General features: G+C 35.6%; 1 protein-coding gene across 1 annotated transcript in view; it reads left to right on the top strand.

Annotated features, from left to right (window-relative positions):
- The window catches only part of DYNC2H1 (dynein cytoplasmic 2 heavy chain 1), a 366,248-nt gene that overhangs the window by 140,493 nt on the left and 206,491 nt on the right, over positions 1 to 19,264 (top strand). The window contains exons 62-65 of the mRNA XM_060018033.1: positions 6,115 to 6,256; positions 6,835 to 6,944; positions 13,584 to 13,682; positions 15,243 to 15,366. Coding sequence (XP_059874016.1) covers positions 6,115 to 6,256; positions 6,835 to 6,944; positions 13,584 to 13,682; positions 15,243 to 15,366 — 475 coding nt within the window. The remainder of the gene's footprint in view (positions 1 to 6,114; positions 6,257 to 6,834; positions 6,945 to 13,583; positions 13,683 to 15,242; positions 15,367 to 19,264) is intronic.

Here is a 19,264-nt window from a genome sequence, read left to right as displayed (position 1 = left end):
TTCAGAAGGATAGGTGTTAGCTCTTTTCTAAATGTTTAATAGAATTTGCCTGTGAATCCATCGGGTCCTGAACTTTTGTTTGTTGGAAGATTTTTTTTTTTTTTTGCGGTACGCGGGCCTCTCACTGTTGTGGCCTCTCCCGTTGCAGAGCACAGGCTCTGGACGCGCAGGCTCAGCGGCCATGGCTCATGGGCCCAGCCGCTCTGCGGCATATGGGATCTTCCCGGACCAGGGCACGAACCCATGTCCCCTGCATCGGTAGGCGGACTCTCAACACTGTGCCACCAGGGAAGCCCTGTTGGAAGATTTTTAATCACAGTTTCAATTTCAGTGCTTGTGATTGGCCTGTTTATATTTTCTGTTTCTTCCTGGTTCAGTCTCGGGAGGTTGTGCTTTTCTAAGAATTTGTTCATTTCTTCCAAGTTGTCCATATCATTGGCATGTAGTTGCTTGTAGTAATCTCTTATGATCCTCTGTTTTTCTGCAGTGTCAGTTGTTACTTCTGCTTTTTCATTTCTAATTCTGTTGATTTGAGTCTGCTCCCTTTTATGCTTGATGAGTCTGGCTAATGGTTTATCAATTTTGTTTATCTTCTCAAAGAACCAGCTTTTAGTTTTATTGATCTTAGCTATTTTTTTCTCCATTTCTTTATCATTTATTTCTAGTCTGATATTTATGATTTCTTTCCTTCTGTTAACTTTGGGATTTTTTTGTTCTTCTTTCTCTAATTGCTTAAGGTGTAACTTTAGGTTGTTTATTTGAGATATTTCTTGTTTCTTGAGGTAGGATTATATTGCTATAAACCTCCCTCTGAGAACTGCTTTTGCTGCATCCCCTAGGTTTTGGGTCATAGTGTTTTCATTGTCACTTGTTTCTAGGTTTTTTCCTTTGATTTATTCAATGATCTCTTGGTTATTTAGTAGTGTATTGTTTAGCCTTCATGTGTTTGTATTTTTCACAGATTTTTTCCTGTAGTTGATATCTAGTTTCATAGCATTGTGGTCGGAAAAGATACTTGATACGATTTCAATTTTCTTAAATTTACCAAGGCTTGATTTGTGACCCATGGTATGATCTATCCTGGAGAATATTCCATTAGCACTTGAGAAGAAAGAGTATTCTGTTGTTTTTGGATGGAATGTCCTTTAAATATAAATTAAGTCCATCTTGTTTAAGTTATCATTTAATGTTTGTGTTTCCTTTTTTATTTTCATTTTGGATGATCTCTCCATTGGTGAAAGTGGGATGTTAAAGTTCCCTACTATGATTGTGTTACTATCGATTTCCCTGTTTATGGCTGTTAGTATTCGCCTTAAGTATTGAGGTGCTCCTATGTGGGGTGCATAAATATTTACAATTGTTATATCTTCTTCTTGGATTGATCCCTTGATCATTATGTAGTGTCCTTCTTTGTCTCTTGTAATAGTCTTTATTTTAAAGTCTATTTTGTCCGATACGAGAATTGCTACTCCATCTTCCTTCTGATTTGTATTTGCATGGAATATCTTTTTCCATCCCCTCACTTTCAGTTTGTATGTGTCCCTAGGTCTGAAGTGGGTCTGTTGTAGACTGCATATATATAGGTCTTGTTTTTGTACCCATTCAGGTGTCTATGTGTTTTGGTTGGAGCACTTAATCCATTTACATTTAATGTAGTTATCAATATATGTGTTCGTATTACCATTTTATTAATTGTTTTGGGTTATTGTAGGTCTTTCCTTCTCTTGTGTTTCCTGCCTAGAGAAGTTCCTTTAGGATTTGTTGTTAAACTGGTTTGATGGTGCTAAATGCTCTTAGCTTTCGCTTGTCTGTAAAGGTTTAATTTCTCCATCGAATCTGAATGATATCCTTTCTGGGTAGAGTAATCTTGGTTGTAGGTTTTTCTCTCATCACTTTAAATATGTCCTCCCACTCCCTTCTGGTTTGCAGAGTTTCTGCTGAAAGATCAGCTGTTAACCTTATGGGGATTCCCTTGTATGTTATTTGTTGCTTTTCCCTTGCTGCTTTTAATATTTTTTATTTGTATTTCATTTTTAATAGTTTGATTAATATGTGTCATGGAGTATTTTTCCTTGGATTTATCCTGTTTGGGACTCTCTGCACTTCCTGGACTTGATTGACTATTTCCTTTCCCATATTAGAGAAGTTTTCAACTATAGTCTCTTCAAATATTTTCTCAGTCCCTCTCTTTTTCTCTTCTTCTTCTGGGACCCCTATAATTCAAATGTTGGTGCATTTAATGTTGTCCCAGAGGTCTATGAGACTGTCTTCAATTCTTTTCATTCTTTTTTCTTTATTCTGCTATGCAACAGTGATTTCCACTGTTTTAACTTTCAGGTCACTTATGTGTTCTTCTGCCTCAGTTATTCTGCTATTGATTCCTTCTAGAGAATTTTTAATTTCATTTTTTGTGTTGTTCATCATTGTTTGTTTGCTCTTTAGTTCTTCTAGGTCCTTGTTAAATGTTTCTTGTATTTTCTCCATTCTATTTCCAGGATTTTGGATCATCTTTACTATCATTACTCTGAACTCTTTTTCAGTTAGACTGCCTATTTCCTCTTCATTTGTTTGGTCTGGTGGGTTTTTACATTGCTCCTTCATCTGTTGTGTATTTCTCTGTCTTCTCATTTTCTTAACTTACTGTGTTTGGGGTCCCCTTTTCGCAGGCTGCAGGTTCGTAGTTCCTGTTGTTTTTGGTGTCTGCCTCCAGTGGGTAAGGTTGGTTCAGTGGGTTGTGTAGATTTCCTGGGGGAGGGGACTGGTGCCTGTGTTCTGGTGGATGAGGCTGGATCTTGTCTTTCTGGTGGGCAGGACCACGTCTTTTGGTGTGTTTTGGGTTGTCTGTAACCTTATTATGATTTTAGGCTGCCTCTCTGGTAACACGTGGGGTTGTGTTCCTCTCTTGCTAGTTGTTTGGCATAGGGTGCTGTAGCTTGCTGGTCGTTTAGTGGAGCTGGGCCTTCACGTTGAGATGGAGATCTCTGAGAGAGCTTTTGCCGTTTGATATTACGGGTGGGGCCGGGAAGTCTCTGGTGGACCCATGTCCTGAACTCAGCTCTCGCACCTCAGATGCTCAGGCTTGACACCTGGCTGGAGCAGCAAGACTCTGTCAACCACATGACTCAGAAGAAAAGGGAGAAAAAAAAAGAAAGAAAGAAAAAAAATTAAATTGAAAAGTAAAAAATATTATTAAAAACAAAAAAATAAAAAAGTAATAAAAAAAAGAGAGAGCAACCAATCCAAAAAACAAATCCACCAATGATAACAAGCAGTAAAATGTATACTAAAAAAAACAAAAAAAAGCCACACAGAACCCTAAGACAATGATAGAAGCAAAGCTATACAGACAAAATTACACAAAGAAGCATATCCATACATAGTCACAAAAGGAGAAAAAGGAAAAATATTTATATATGTATAAAAAGGAAGAATTCAACCAAATCAGTAAGTAAATCTGCCAGTGATAATAAGCTCTAAATACTAAAGTAAGATAAACATAAAACCAGAAACAAATTATATGCAGAAAGCAAACCCAAAGTCCACTGCCTCAGTTTTGGGATGTTTCATTGTATATTCAGGTTTTCCAAAGATGCAGGGTACGTCAAGTTGACTGTGGAGTTGTAATCCGCTGCTCCTGAGGCTTCATGGAGAGATTTCCCTTTTTCTTCTTTGTTCGCCCAGCTTCTGGGGTTCAGCTTTGGATTTGGCCCTGCCTCTGCTTGTAGGTCGCCTGAGGGCATCTGTTCCCTGCCCAGACGGGACAGGATTAAAGCAGCAGCGTATTAGGGGTCTATGGCTTACTCAAGCCAGGGTGAGGTAGGGGTACGGAATGCGGGTTGAACCTACAGCGGCAGAGGTCAGCATTTTGTTGCAACAGCCTGAGGCATGCCATGTGTTCTCCTGGGGAAGTTGTTCCTGGATCACAGGACCCTGGCAGTGGTGGGCTGCACAGGCTGCCGGGAGGGGAGGTGTGGATAGTGACCTGTGCTTGCACGCAGGCTTCTTGGTGGCGGCAGCAGCAACCTTAGTGTCTCATGCCCATCTCTGGTGTCTGCGCTGATAGCCACGGTTTGCGCCTGTCTCTGGAGCTCATTTACATGGTGCTCTGAATCCCGTCTCCTTGCACACTACGAAACAATGGTGTCTTGCCTCTTACGCAGTTCCAGACATTTTACCGGACTGCCTCCCGTCTAGCTGAGGCGCACTAGCCCCCTGCCGGCTGTGTTCACACAGCCAACCCAAGTCCCCTCCCTGGGATCTGACCTCTGAAACCCGAATCTCCACTCCCAGCCCCCACCTGTCCCTGTGGGTGAGCAGACAAGCCTCTCAGACTGGTGAGTGCTGGTCGGCACTGATCCTCTGTGCGGAAATCTCTCCACTTTGCCCTCCGCACCCTTGTTGCTGCACTCTCCTCCATGACTCTGAAGCTTCCCCCCCCCCACCCCCTGTCTCCACCAGTGAAGGGGCTTCCTAGTGCGTGGAAATTTTTCTGACTTCACAGCTCCCTCCCACTGGTGCAGGTCCCATCCCTATTCTTTTGTCTCTGTTTTTTCTTTTTTCTTTTGCCCTACCCAGGTACATGGGGAGTTTTTTGCCTTTTAGAAAGTCTGAGGTCTTCTACCAGCGTTCAGTAGGTGTTCTGTAGGAGTTGTTCCACATGTAGATGTATTTCTGATGTATTTGTGGAGAGGAAGGTGATCTCCACGTCTTACTCCCCCGCCATCTTGAAGCTCTGCCGTGAATTAGTCTTTAAGCAAAATATCTCTATATGAATGGATTTTAGACAAAGCATCCTATTCCTCTTTTAGTTAGGAAAAGGTAGTGGTAAAAACGAGTTGTGGAAAATTTAGTACTGTTTAGAGCCTTGTTTGGACTTACCTTTACCAAGACAGTCCTCTTAGGATTTGACACTGTCAGCTATTTATTTGTGTTTGAGATTCTCTCTTATTTCAACTTTGTTAAAGTGTTGTCTCTTGTTTCTGTTCATTTGTTTTGATTTTGTTTTTGTTTTTGTTTTAAGCAGTTAGATTCCTGCCTTTGCTGGATCCTCCTCATCTGCTTATCCAATAATGTCGATTGCCCCCTCAGTATTCTCTTCCTCAGCTCCTTTCTCTGCAGATATTCTAGGAATTCTCATCCAGTCTTAAGAATATCACCCAAATGATGATGCTGACCAGAGCTATGTTTCTAATCTGCTGACTTTTAAATTCATATTTGTAACTATACCTTAGATATTGGCATTCAGCTGTCTCCGGAACTCAAATACATGTCTAAATTAACTTATTTTCTTTTCTCATATGAAATCTCTTTTATTTCCTATGTCTCATAAGGCATCTTTCTTATAGGCATCAAAACTAAAAATATGTGGATTATCTTAGACTCCTTCTATTAATTTGTATCCCTTTGCAAATATCCCTCATAGTTGTCTTCCCTCCTTAATTCTCTTCTTTTTCTTTTTTCACCTGAATTCTCCTGACTTGTCTTTCTCCTATCTGACCCTTTAATTAGTTGATTCTTATTTGTCAGCTGAATTATCTTTCTAAAACCCAGTCTCATTACATCACTCACTGCTCTGTTTAAACACTTTCAGTGGCTCATTATTACCGCAGGTTAAAACTGAAGCTACTTTGCATGGCATGGGAAGACTTTCAAATCTTCCTCCTTCCAGTCAATTCTGTGTTTCTCTTTTCATTATTCCTATTTTGGTACTCTTTCTGCTCAGGCTTATGCATTAGCCACACTATGCTTCTAATTAAAGAGTCTCCATGCTTAATTTTTGTTTTTTACCTTTGCTCATACTCTGTGTATCTAAATCATGTTTTTCAAAGTGATGCTAATTCACAGTGTTTATTAGAATTATTAGGAAATTTCAATGACAAAATATATTCTTCTTTACAGATATGTTGGGATTTTATACATTGTTTTAATATCACAGCAAGGTCTGAGGTCTTGTTGGTATTTTTACATTTCGACAATTTTGTTCAGACATGTTATTACTTTAAACCAATAAATGATTTTTTCTATAGTCAGAACTTCAATTTGTGAAGCTATCAATATTTTTTTTCTATCTTAGAACATATCCATATGTTGCTCTTTCTCTCCTTTTTTTTCCAGGTTACAGAGATAACAGAGGAATTAGCTACTCTTCCTAAAAGAGCTCAGCTAGCCGCTGCATTTATTACATATCTTTCTGCTGCTCCTGAGGGTCTGAGAAAAACCTGTTTGGTAGAATGGACCAAGTCAGCTGGTCTTGAAAGTTTGTATTTAGTTATTCATAAATTTGAAATTTCAGTATACTAAAAAGCACATCTTTTGATTTTTGTCATTTTACTTTTTTTTAAATGGGGAAAATTTTCTGTAAGTTAAAGGATACCATAGCTACTTTAGATTTGCTAAATTCTACAGATGTTCTGAGAATCGCTTTATTATAATGACTCTTCTACCCATAAAATCTCTTTTTGAAACTGACACCACTGAATTATTTTGATGTTGTATGAATGCAGTTAAACATTTTATTAATTTTTACACTAATTTCATATGGTAAGATGAGATGTAGGAATTCCAAAATTCTTTGTGAATTTTGTGGTTTTCGCAAATTATTATAGTTGTGAAACATTCATTTGATAGAAGAAATATAATTTGAGTTTCATTCCTTTGCACTTTTTAAAACTTTTTTTCTCTTTAGTTTCTGATTCTAAATGCAGAAGAATGGATTGTGTATTAAGAATGATCATGGGACTTTTGTTTGAGTATATTATAAATAATTTTATTCCCTTTCTTTTATCAAGCATAAGATTATTGTAGCAAAGTATTATTGATATCTTAATTTTTCAGAATTTGATCTGAGGAGGTTTCTTTGTACTGAAAGTGAACAGTTAATTTGGAAAAGTGAAGGCCTACCATCAGATGACCTTTCCATAGAAAATGCTCTTGTTATCTTGCAGGTAATTAATCTACTTTAATCTTCTCATTAGAAATGTTTTTTTTTGAAGCTTGCTCCATGAACTACCTTCTTCAAATCCTTAGGCTTTCACAGTTAGTCTTAGTTAAGTAAAAGTAAAAAATATTTTGCTAATAAAAATCCATTTGTGATTCAGGTAGCATCTCTAAAATTTTCAGTGTAATTTATTTTTTACCTTAATACAAAAGTATAAATAAAAATGGTATCATTTTGATGGCAAAATATTTTAAATTGAACTTCCTGATAATAATAGAAATGTTTTAGGGATACTTGATTCATTTGGTTATATAGTTCTTTCATCTAGAGTATATTTTAAAAATAAAAATTTTATACTTTTATTTCATTTTGTTTTACAAAGTTATGGAAAGTGAAGATGGATGAGTTTTGGGTTATAAGTTAAAGATAACCATGTGCATATTTTGGAAAATTGTTCTTTTACATAGTATATGTTTCCAAAAAGTAATTATTTAAAGTTGAAACAATTATACCTTAATTAGCAGTGAGTGTGAAAACCAAATTCAAAATCTTGTATACAAGCAAATCATTTCTTTGTATGAAGTTTGATTTTTTTTACCATTACTTTAGTTTACCTTTCTGATACAGGATTTGGAAGATAACATTTCTCCCTTGAAAATATGTTTTGTTTTTTCTGTTCTTTTTATCTCAACAGTTTATACTCTATATTACCAGTGTTTTCTTTCCTCTCTACAACCCTTCTCTCTGTCCACACACCATTTCTTTATCTCATAACTCCACATCTCAAAGAAAATATAAACATTAAATGCTTCTCCTTAGGTAGTGTAAGCTGTATTATTATATGATTCATATTGTGAGTATGAATTGTGGTCCCTGTTCATTCCTGGATAATTTATTCTGTTTGATTTGACCTGTTAATCAGCTGACTATGCTTTGACTCTATACATTGGTGTCTTACTAGCATAGAAGTCGTTGAACAAAGATTACACAATTTTGCCTTCTTTTAATTTGATTTGCCTTAAACTTTAATTTATTTTTTAAACATTTTTATTATTATTTTTCACACTAGAATTACAAATCTGGAACTCTAAATGTGTATGTAAATAAATTCATTACAACCTAGTACTTTTTATCATATTTGTTATTCCTTTCCCAAGGTTTCATAGTCACTCCTTTTTTCAGTACTCCAAGAAAGCAATTGTTTGCAGATTAAAAAAAAAAATACTAGTTTAAGAATTTTTCTTTTTTATTCCATAACAAATCAGAGGCTTTTAGGAAAAATATATCACAATAATTTTTATTTTTTACTGTTAATAGTAATTGAAAATATTTACTTTTGTATTCTGAATTAAATTGTCTTTCATGATGAATTTGGGGGATATTGTCTTTGAAATTAATTTTAATGACAAGCTTAGTTTACTTTGTATTTAATATTGCCAAGTTTCTTACAGACACATATGCATTTATATGACAAAACAAAACCATTTGCACAAACTTGTTAGAGTAATTAGTCATTTTGTTGAAATGAATTTTCCATTATGGTTAACATTTTATCTTAATTCTAAGGTGGACTAGATTTAGAATAAACTGTTGTAGTTGCGTGTGTGGTTGGATACAACAAGTTTATAACATCTACTCATTAACATTACCATGTGATATGAAGTTAGATGTCTAAATATGTACAAATTGGGTTTCTGGGAGTCTTCCCTGAGAAAAAAATGACTAGATGTGATGAATTAAATGTATTTTTGATTCAGAGATATAGCATGTCTCCTCATTAACTACAATAAAGTTTTTCAGAGATTCAGTGCGGGATTTCCCAGATTCAAGGGCTATAGTCGCTCAATCCCTTATTGGTGCTAAGGATAGCCTTTTATGTCCAAAATTATTCCTTGTCTTACAACAAAAGATGCTTGGAATTCTCATATTTGGTTTAAGCTAACTGTTGAAGAACATGTGTTATCTGGGTGAGGAAATAGTCAAATAATTATCTGCCACAGAAAGCTCATATGACCTATGTCCTTGAGGAGCAGGGGAAAATCTTGACCGTGATGTCCTGGATTGCTTGGACTATGATTTACACCTGTTCTCCTGATGTGATTATTAATAATTTTTTCTTTACTCTCAAACGTGTCCTTGTTTGGAAGATAATTGTATGATCTTTGTAATATTGTGGAACTCAGGGGATAAATGGAGAGTATGAGACACTATGGAGAGGTGTGAGTGAAAGCATCCAGAAAGAAGATGGAAAAATATGATTAATTTAAATTTCACAGTCTTGTAAATTTTTCTTGGTTTAAATTTCACAGTATTATAAATTTTTCTTGTGAAGATGTACTAGGTATGTTTTTTTTATTGTTTATGGACAGTTCAGTGTCAAATTAGTTTTCTTTATACCACTCAATTTCTGAGATTTTTTTTTTCCTTTCCTGCCATTTAGTGTATGCTGAGGAAATGCAAACTAATTTGCTATTAGTCTAAAGAACATAAAATTGTAAAGGTAAATTGCATAGGGAAAACATTTTTTCATTAAATCCCAAATGCATAACAATAATCAACACTTAAATGTACTTACTATGTTTTTCATATATTATTATTTAAGAATTAATACAAGTAAAGCACTTAAACTCTTAACTCATTTAATTTTCAAATCAACCCTATTTAGTAGGTACATGTATTATCCCTTTTTGTAGATAAGGAAGTTGAGATACAAAAGGATTAAGTTTCTTGTTCAGGGTCACAGAGCTGTCAAGAGGTAGAGCCAAGATTCAAACAGTGCCATCTAGGCAGTCTATGCTGTAAGGCTGCCTCTCCAAGATATGTGTTTTTCTGTATATGTTTTAACTTATTTATTTTATGTTATTCCTGTTAATATAATTCTCCTTATCTTATCAAAAGATGAGCTTTAGTTTTATTTACAAAATGTTTCTACTCTTATCCCACTTGTGGTTATTAAAAATAAAAATAAAATTATAGAGTTTTATAGATGTTTGAAAAATAGTCTTTTTCTTATTGGATGAAAGTCAAAAAGTCCAAACTTCCAGTTATAAGATAAATAAGCACTAAGGATGTATGTACAACATGATAAATATAATTAACACTGCTGTATGTTATATATGAAAGTTGCTTAGAGAGCAAATCCTAAGAATTCTCATGACAAGGAAAAATAAATTTTTTTCTATTTCTCTAATTTTGTACCTGTATGAGATGATGGACGTTCCCTAAACTTACTGTGATAATCATTTCATGATGTATGTAAGTCAGATCATTATGCTATACACCTTAACTTACACAGTGTTGTGTGTCAGTTATATCAGTAAAACTGGAAGAAAAAAAATAATCGCTTTCAAAAATGTCCACTACCTAATCATTTTTTTTTTTGCCAATAGATATCATGTGTCTCTAGCCTTTGACCTCTGTTTTGAGCTCTGTTGTTCTAATTTCCTGTTAGATATTGTTACCTGGAGCTTTGTAGGTAGCTCAAGCTCTGTCTTTAATCATTTTTTAAAAAAACTTTTAGTCAAGAATCTTTTAGTGGCCAACTTTAGTACTTTTTTTTTTCCTTAAAAAAAGCAACTTATGCTTTTAAATAACTGAGGTGTTCAGAAGATTGGGACTAGCTTCAGGATTCGAATGGTGTTACCAGGACATCTCTCTCTCTCTCCATCTTAAGAGATGGATTTATTCTTGGATAGGTTCTTTCTACCCTGTGTTAAGGATAGACATTGGCGACTCCAGGTTTACCATTATCACAATTTATGTTCTCAGACTAAAGATATCTCTTCCCTTCCTTTCCAGTATTTGTTACTTCCCCAGAAAGATTCTGATTGGTTAGTTTGGGTCACCTGCTCATCTCTTGTGTGCAGTGCTAGATGATAGATAATCCCATGAGAAATGCATTGAGTGGGGCATGCATGCTAGGCAAAGGTAGCTATGTACTTTAATAATTGTTTCTCTTCCTCACCCACTCCCTATAACCTGCTTCTCTTTTATTTCCTAACACTGGAGATGTCACAGTCTTGGTCCAGTAATGCAAACTGCAAATCTGCAACTCATTCTTACTATGTCTCTTTACTTTTACATTCAGTTAGTTATTCAGCAAGTCTTGTCAAATCTACTTCTCAAATGTGTCATGAATTCATTCTCTTCTAACCACATCTACTGCCAGTGGCTTCACTTAGGCCTTCATCATGTTGTACCTGGATAAATACATTATTATAGCAGTTGGTCCCCTGCCCCTGTATCAGTTCCTTTATTTTGGAGTGATCCTCCTAAAATGTTAATCTGATCATCACAGTTCCTTGATTAATATATTTCAGTGACTACCCACTACCTGCAGTATAAAAATTTCATTATCCTTAAACATGGCATAAAATGCTCTTCATGATCAGAAAGACCTCTGATTACTCCTGCCATTTTATATGCATCATCTTTGTCTATACTTTTTATTCCAACTATGCCAAACTACTGGTAGTTTTCCAGATACTCCCAGCTTTTCATTCTTCTCTCAATCAGGCTGTTGTTTTGGCCTAATTTGCTTTTTTTACTTCTTTGCCTGGCCAAGTCCTATTTTTTTTGACCTAGTTTGACTTGAATTGCTTCCTAGCAGCTTCTCCTAACTCTGCCTGTGATCCACCTATAGAATTTTGTGTCCTTTTTGATTGAAAAAATTTTCGTTTTTTTGCTTCTTTATTAGATGTGTGACCAATGAAGGTAAGGGAATGTATCTTATTAATTTTTGTATCTCTCGTGTTGTCTTATTATAATCATTATTCAACATATGGTAGATGAATGATTAGCATGAATGAATGAAAGCTCACTATTTTTAGATCTACTATAATTTGTTAAATGTAGAATTTTACCACATTTAATCATGGAACACAGACCTAAAATATACCTCAGAGGTCTTCTCTAAATCTCTGGAGAAGTATAAATAAGATGAACACAAACTTGTAAGTATTCTTTGAAATTCTTTTTTTTTTTTTTTTTTTTTTTGCGATACACGGGCCTCTCACTGTTATGGCCTCTCCCATTGCGGAGCACAGGCTCCGGACGCGCAGGCTCAGCGGCCATGGCTCCGCGGCATGTGGGATCTTCCCGGACCGGGGCATGAACCCGTCTCCCATGCATCGGCAGGGGGACTCTCAAACACTGCGCCACAAGCGAAGCCCTTCTTTGAAATTCTTAAGCATATTTTCTATGCTAAAAACATGATTTTTTGAAACATTATCTTATTCTCTTTTTAACTGCATCAGATCATTGGTTTGAAATCATGGGTAAGAACTTTTTTAAAATTTAAAATAGTTATTTTTGTGGTTAGGCAAAATCTAGTTTACTTGTGGAATGTTTGCTATTGAATGCTAGCATAAAATGAGATCTAAAACCTAGGTGTAATACTTCGGTAATACTTAAGAAGCTATTTGCTAGCCATATTATTTTGCTATTTCTGGATGCCTCCAGAAATAGATGCTGGGGGAAGATCATACAGTGGGGTAGCACTGTGGAGCTGTGGTGGGAGTGGTCCATTCTGGGTGCAGGTAAAAAGAGGCCGCATTGTCTAGAGAGAGTTTTAAAACAATAATAAAGCTGTTTTAAAGTCAGTCAGCTCTTTATTATCACCATGTGCTGGCAATTTTAAACAGCATTTCTGATAAAATGCTGTTAATCCCCAGGGCATGTGATTCCCACCATCCCTCTCCCTCTTGGTATGCCACTAAGATAACATCCATGTTCTTATTAGATCTACCCCAGTTCTAAGTCTTCACTTCACTGTGACTTTCATGTGTTATTTTATCCCTATAGCACACAACTGCATTACATTTTTCAAATAAATGTGAAAATTTAAGAAAAATAAGGTCAGCTGTTATTTAAATCTAATTTGCTAGGTAACAATGACTATTAGATGGTTTAAAATTTATTTAAATATATTTACATCTATTTAAATTGATCAGATGTATAAATGTATAATTGGCTTCCTTTAATTTGCTAAATGGCATTGTATGTATAGGGCACAATGCCAGGTTTCTAATTTTCTGTTTCAGAGTTTAATTAGTGCAAGGCGTTCTGTAATGAGTTTAGTTCCTAGTTTGTTAGATCTTAACCTATCATCTTATGTAATTTTCTCTTCTAGGATACTCCTTTTGTAATATTAACTATGTAGTACTTTAGAGAAATTAGTCTTAAAATAGAAATAATTTTATTGCTAATTATTTCAACGATACTTTTATGATTAGCTCATACTTCTCTTGTAAGGCCTCTATGGTTTATTCAACCAAAGGATATCTAAAGTTAGGGAATGACTTGGCTGTGTATTTTAAAACCAAAAAGAGAGGTACAAATGGCATCAACTTAGGACTAGAACTGCTTACTGTATTGTTAATATACATTTTCTGTGTTATTGTGTAGCAAATAAGACTATATTCACTTTACTGTGGTTAAATTTAATTATCTAGTATTAATTACTGGTAAAATTGATTAATGTAACCTCTGGTGCCGCTAAAAACTGTACCCTTATTTCCTCATTGTAGTTGTATATTTGTGTTCTCTAAAGCCTGAGAGAAAAACTCACTCATTAATTGATTAATAATTTTTAGGAAATTATTTTCATTTAATGAAAGCTTATAATCTTTTTTTTTTTTTTAATTAGAGTCGAGTTTGCCCATTTCTGGTAGACCCTTCTTCCCAAGCTACAGAATGGTTAAAGACACATTTGAAAGACTCACGTTTGGAAGTTATTAACCAGCAGGTGTGTATTACTTATAATTTAGATACCAACTAGTAATGGTATCTTGTGGTGAAAAGAACTATAATCAGAAAACATAGATTCAAAACTGAGTCTTATAACTTACCTGGTATGGGTCCTGGGAAGGAAATGTAGCTTTCTTAGCTTTAGTCTTCTAATTTGTAAAAAGGAATAAGAATATTTGATTGCTTCTATATGCAAGGTGTTGATCTAAGCCCTGGGAATTTATAAGTGAGTAATTCCTGCCCTCATGGAGATGAAAATTAAGTAATTACTTACACTAAACAAATAAGCATTTACACTAAATTATGATTAAAGACAAGTATAGGATGCTATAGAAGTAAGTTACTTAGTTTGGAGAATTAGGAAAACCTCCTTGACTTTTTAATTTCCTGTTCCTGTAACTCATCAATGAGCATCTTTGTTGTGTACAAAGATTTGACAGTTGGTCAATGAAATGTAACCATCGTGTTTTGTGTAGTGACTTTTCACTGTCATGTTTATCTCACCAAAGAAATTATTTTTGGTCAGTTTTTTTTTTTTTTATCGGGGAAGGCCTAGTGTATGATTAATTTTTGTAGATATGCTTCAGGTGCTTGAAAAATTAACTCTTTAAAATGTTCTTCACTTACAAAATGGGGATATCTAACTCACTTGTGTTTAAGAATAATTGTAATATCTTTATATAATATATAAAATATTTAATGCCACTTACGGTTGTAGTAGGAGATCTTAATAATTATTATCCAAATATTTAAAATTTTTTTAACCACAGTTGGAGGCTTAGAGTGGTATTTAAAATGACTCTTTACCTAGCCAGAAAGCCTAAAAATTCTTGAATGGTTATAGAATTTTATCTAAAGGTTCTTTTTACAGTAATTAGAACTATCACATCAAGGTAAGTTTACTAGAATTCATCGTCTTGTCTTTCTTCTTCCATTCAATGTGATATTGAGTACAACCAAAGTAGTTGTTTTCTATTTTTTTTTTTTTTTTTCCCGTGGTACGTGGGCCTCTCACTGTTGTGGCCTCTCCTGTTGCGGAGCACAGGCTCCGGACGCACAGTCTCAGTGGCCATGGCTCACGGGCCCAGCCGCTCCGTGGCATGTGGGATCTTCCCAGACTGGGGCACGAACCCATGTCCCCTGCATCGGCAAGCGGACTCTCAACCACTGCGCCACCAGGGAAGCCCCCAAAGTAGTTTTTATTAATACTTGGATGAGTAACTTATTGCATGTAGAATTTGAAAATTTCTGCATCAATTTGAAATCATAGTAGAAAATTTTAAAAGGCTTTTTTATTGTTAATGTAAAAATCCTTTTTTTCTAATATGTCTATTTAAATTATTTATGAATTTATTTGATAATTTATTCAACTAAATTGACTCATCACCAAGTACTTATAACTGGAAAAGCAGTCATGAATAATTTGTATTGTTAACATACATATTAATTTTAACATATTTGTGTTATTGCTGTTAATAGCTTCATTCATTATCTGTAAGGACTTTTGTAAATCTAAGGTAATAAAGGAATTCATATGTATTCTTATTTATTCTCTTAGGATAGTAACTTTATCACAGCTCTTGAGTTGGCAGTACGTTTTGGGAAAACCCTTATTATACAAGAAATGGATGGTATAGAACCTGTTCTTTATCCATTATTGAGACGAGATCTGGTTGCTCAAGGTAAATGAATATTTGACAGTTTCCAGAGAGTAACTACTTTTTAAATCCAAAATAATTAACTTCATTAACTAACTTCGACATTTTTGGTCTTTTCAGTGAATCTAAAGAGAGGAAAACTTTTTGGGGACTGTATTATAGTAATGTCATCAGAATATAATAGTAACAGCAAGTAAAAAACTTAAAGTGCCTTTGTAAAAGAGGCACCATGTTAGGGTCTCCCGCACCATTCCCAGGAAAAATATTTTACCAGGAAGACTCAAGGGATTCAGCACTCATGGCTTAGATTTATTGCAGGGAAAGGTTGCAAAGCAAAGTCAGTAAAGAGAAAAGGCACATAGGGTGAAGTCAGGAGTCAAGAACCTAGGCGCAAGCTTCCAAGAGTCTTCTTTCATTGGAGTCACACAGAATGTGCTAATTCCCCCAGGGCTGAGTTGTGACAACACGTATGAAAGTTGTCTACCAAGGAAGCTTATTAGAGACTCAGTGTCCAGAGTTTTTATTGGGGCTTATTATGTAAGCACACTCTGTCTAGCAGGTAGCAAAATTCCAGACTCCCCAAAGGAAGGCAGGTGTTCAGCGTAAACCGTATTGTTTGAACAAATAGCTTAAGCACAGTGAGCCACTCTTACCTATTCTGGGAATGGTGAGAACCTTAACAAAATCCAAATTCCCATACAATGGTTATGGGCCAACCTTGCAAGCAGGCCTCTCTAAGGATACTGGTCTTAGGACTGTTATGTTACCTCCTTTCTGTGCAGGTACCTAACCCAGACTTTGATATTAGAAAAGTTATGTAAGAGCTTGTTGTGCAAAATGTCATAGACATGTACTTATATATAAGTACATACACTTACTTACACCACACACTTTGCTAGCACCACAAAGTTTAGAAAATTGGAGTTACTGGGGAGAAATAGAGAAAGAGAAATAGCAGAGAAATAGCAAAGAATGTACTATTTACTGATCACCTGTTATCCCACAAATAGGTATGCTTAGCCTAGCAGTGATTGATATGTTATGGAAAGAACCCTAGTAGTGGGACTGTTGCTGATATAACCTGGACTTACTTCCTGGGGTTCAGTCTCTGGTCTCAGTCTGTTCTTTCCTGGAGCTAATTCAGATCTGTTGAGCTACCTCTTGCTATGCTATCTTAAAGGGGGTGGAAATGAACCTTTAGGATCATCTGGATTTGACTCCCTTTAGTCTGTATGCTGACCCTTGAGCACTCTTTAAATATATCTCAATGAGCTCTTATTGGTATTAGGTTTTAGCCATATCTGCTGCATTTTCTGAGAATGGAGTTTGACAAGGTCCCCTAAAATTGGATCTGGTAAAAAATGATAATATTCTACATCATGATTTGTTCACACAGTGAAACACTATTCTAGATAGTTGTTCAGGGCTGTTTGGGTCAATTTGTTAATTTCTGTTCACTTCATTGAGAAAAAGAGCATTACCTCTGCCCCTACCTTACTTTTTCCACCTTCAGTCCAGAGTCGCATATGTTCACGTCACATCAGTTGAAGTCTGTTATCCCCTTTGAGTATACTTCAGATTGTCCTTTTCTGCAGTTTTGAGTTCCTCATGAATAGCCATTTGTCGTCATACATTTCCTGCGGGGACAGAGGATGGTTGTCCTAGAAAGACGTAAAACAAAGCCTGTGTCCAAGTTCATTTACGTCCCAGATTACGTCTTAATCTAAGCAACACGAACTGCTTTCTACATAGTGATGTCAAAACAGGCACAAGTAATAGGAATAGAATGTACTTCTCCTCCTCAAATTTATGCAGTTCAAAAATCCCCTCAAATATGTATTGATCAAAAAGAAGAGCAAGGTACAATTCTTCGTCAAAGTCTCATTGTTTTAAATTTTCTGTTTCCTGTGTTCCTAGTAGCTCAGCCAAGGCAGAAGTTAGATGTAGAAGTTTGCAACTGTCAAATAGCTGAAGACTGCTTGACCAGCTATCTATGTAGAAGTTGCTGGAGGAGAGGCTAGTGTAGTTGGCAAATAGTTTAAGTTTTACTAGCAATAGATGTCAAAATTATTTTTATTAATCATTCTAATCCTTTACAGTTATTTCATTTCCATCTGGGGTTTGAGTATGGATTCGAGAGTTATAGTAGAGATGACAGCTAAACATTCTTGATTGGCTCTTTTAGACCAAATTCTTCACTTTAGGCACGACTGCTTCATACAGGCATATGTATGTGCAACATAAAGATTAACCTTGTGATTAATTGCTGTATCTGTTTCTAGAGGGTGGTTCTCCATATAGGTATGTCTTTGGTACCCCAGTTGAGTCTAGGCAGCTTAATGGCCTGAACACAGCTAGACCAGTGGTTCTCTAATGGTAGTGATTTTGTCCCCCAGGGGACATTTGGCAATGACTGGAGACATTTTTGGTTGTAACAACTTGGTGCGTCTATTCCAAGGATATCTTTAAAATGTACAGGGCATCTCCTCATAACAAATAATTTTCCAGTACAATTTGTCAGTAGTACTGAGGTTGAGAAACCCTAAGCTAGCTCACCAGTTCTGACCCATGAATCTCTGTACTGGTATATTTCAGTTATTTTCAGGGTGACATGCTTTATAGCCAAGAGCACTACTTGAAGCCAGTTCATTGTACAGAATATTCCATGCTATAGGTTGCCAAAAGTTTTACCTATGGATAGTGGATGGCTGTAGCATTCCATTGGATTTTCTTATCTGTGAGATTTTTTTGTAGACATCTGTAATTCTGTGCATCTGAAAGATATAGGGCTCAAAGACAAGGATTGGTTTACAACTGCTTGGATTACTTCCAGAGTTGGCACTTGCAGCTTTTACAGGAGCTGCCATTCAAACTTAGCCACATGTTTGTTGACCAGATAAATTATTAGGTTGTACTAAAATCTTCAGGTGTGGAATATGCTGCTTCTAGTAAAGTGAAGAAGGTATTCAGTTGTTGATTTTCTTTCTTTGTATATAGTGGCTATAAAGCCAGCAGTTTATTCTTAATAGGCTGTGGGATATTTCCTTGAGCAATGTTGATTTGATTATTTTTGTGGCCGGGTTTTTTGTTTATCTTCATGTAAGTCCCATCATCTTTAGTTAGTTAAGCTTGAAAGGTTTACAATACAATGTGAGCAATTTTATCAGTGGAGACCATTACCAAGATGTTACCTATATGATGGAATGTTTGTACCCATATGGCAGTTCACATGGTACTTGGATTTCTCTAATTCAGATGATAATATATTTCTGAAGAGTTTGGACCTGTTAAGGTATACTGCATATAAGAGATGAACTGATTTTCATCTTCTTCCCAGGGGAATGTAAAAAAGAAATCATTAATAATCATTAGCAGTGTTCAAGTATCTGCTGTGAGCAAAATATTTTTAATCATCGCTGTGTCAAGCATTGTGGAAGCAGTGGTGGCCACTTCCTGGTTTAAGTTTCATGGTCATAATAAACGTTCAAACAACTTTTATTTTGAAATCCAGACAGATAAAATTGTGTAGCACTCTTGCCTGGTGTAAAAAGAATAACTTTCTTTTTCACTTCCTAACATGATGCATTTCTTTCAACTATAAGTATTGGCCGGATTTGGGTACACTTTATAGGCAGATCTTGCCTGTATCTTTGGCTAATTGTTAAAGAAGTCATCAAGGCATCACAATAAACAAAGCCAATTAATGTATCTGTACATACAGGTGCTCCAAATCTATTAGATATGTTAACCAAAAAAATCGAAACAAAATATACTCAATCCTGATCCAGGCTCAGAAACCAAAATAATAGCCATGTAAGTTGAGGCTTCCCCTGGAAAGAGAATGTGAGACCAAATCTTGTACTTGTGCCTAATCATTCTGTTTCCACAGTTCTCTAAAGTACAGTACAGATTTTGTGCCCAG

Source organism: Delphinus delphis, chromosome 8 (assembly GCF_949987515.2).
Source record: "Delphinus delphis chromosome 8, mDelDel1.2, whole genome shotgun sequence".
Taxonomy (NCBI): Eukaryota; Metazoa; Chordata; class Mammalia; order Artiodactyla; family Delphinidae; genus Delphinus; species Delphinus delphis.
Note: the sequence above shows the minus strand (reverse complement) of the source record. Positions and strands in the feature narration are given on the sequence as shown.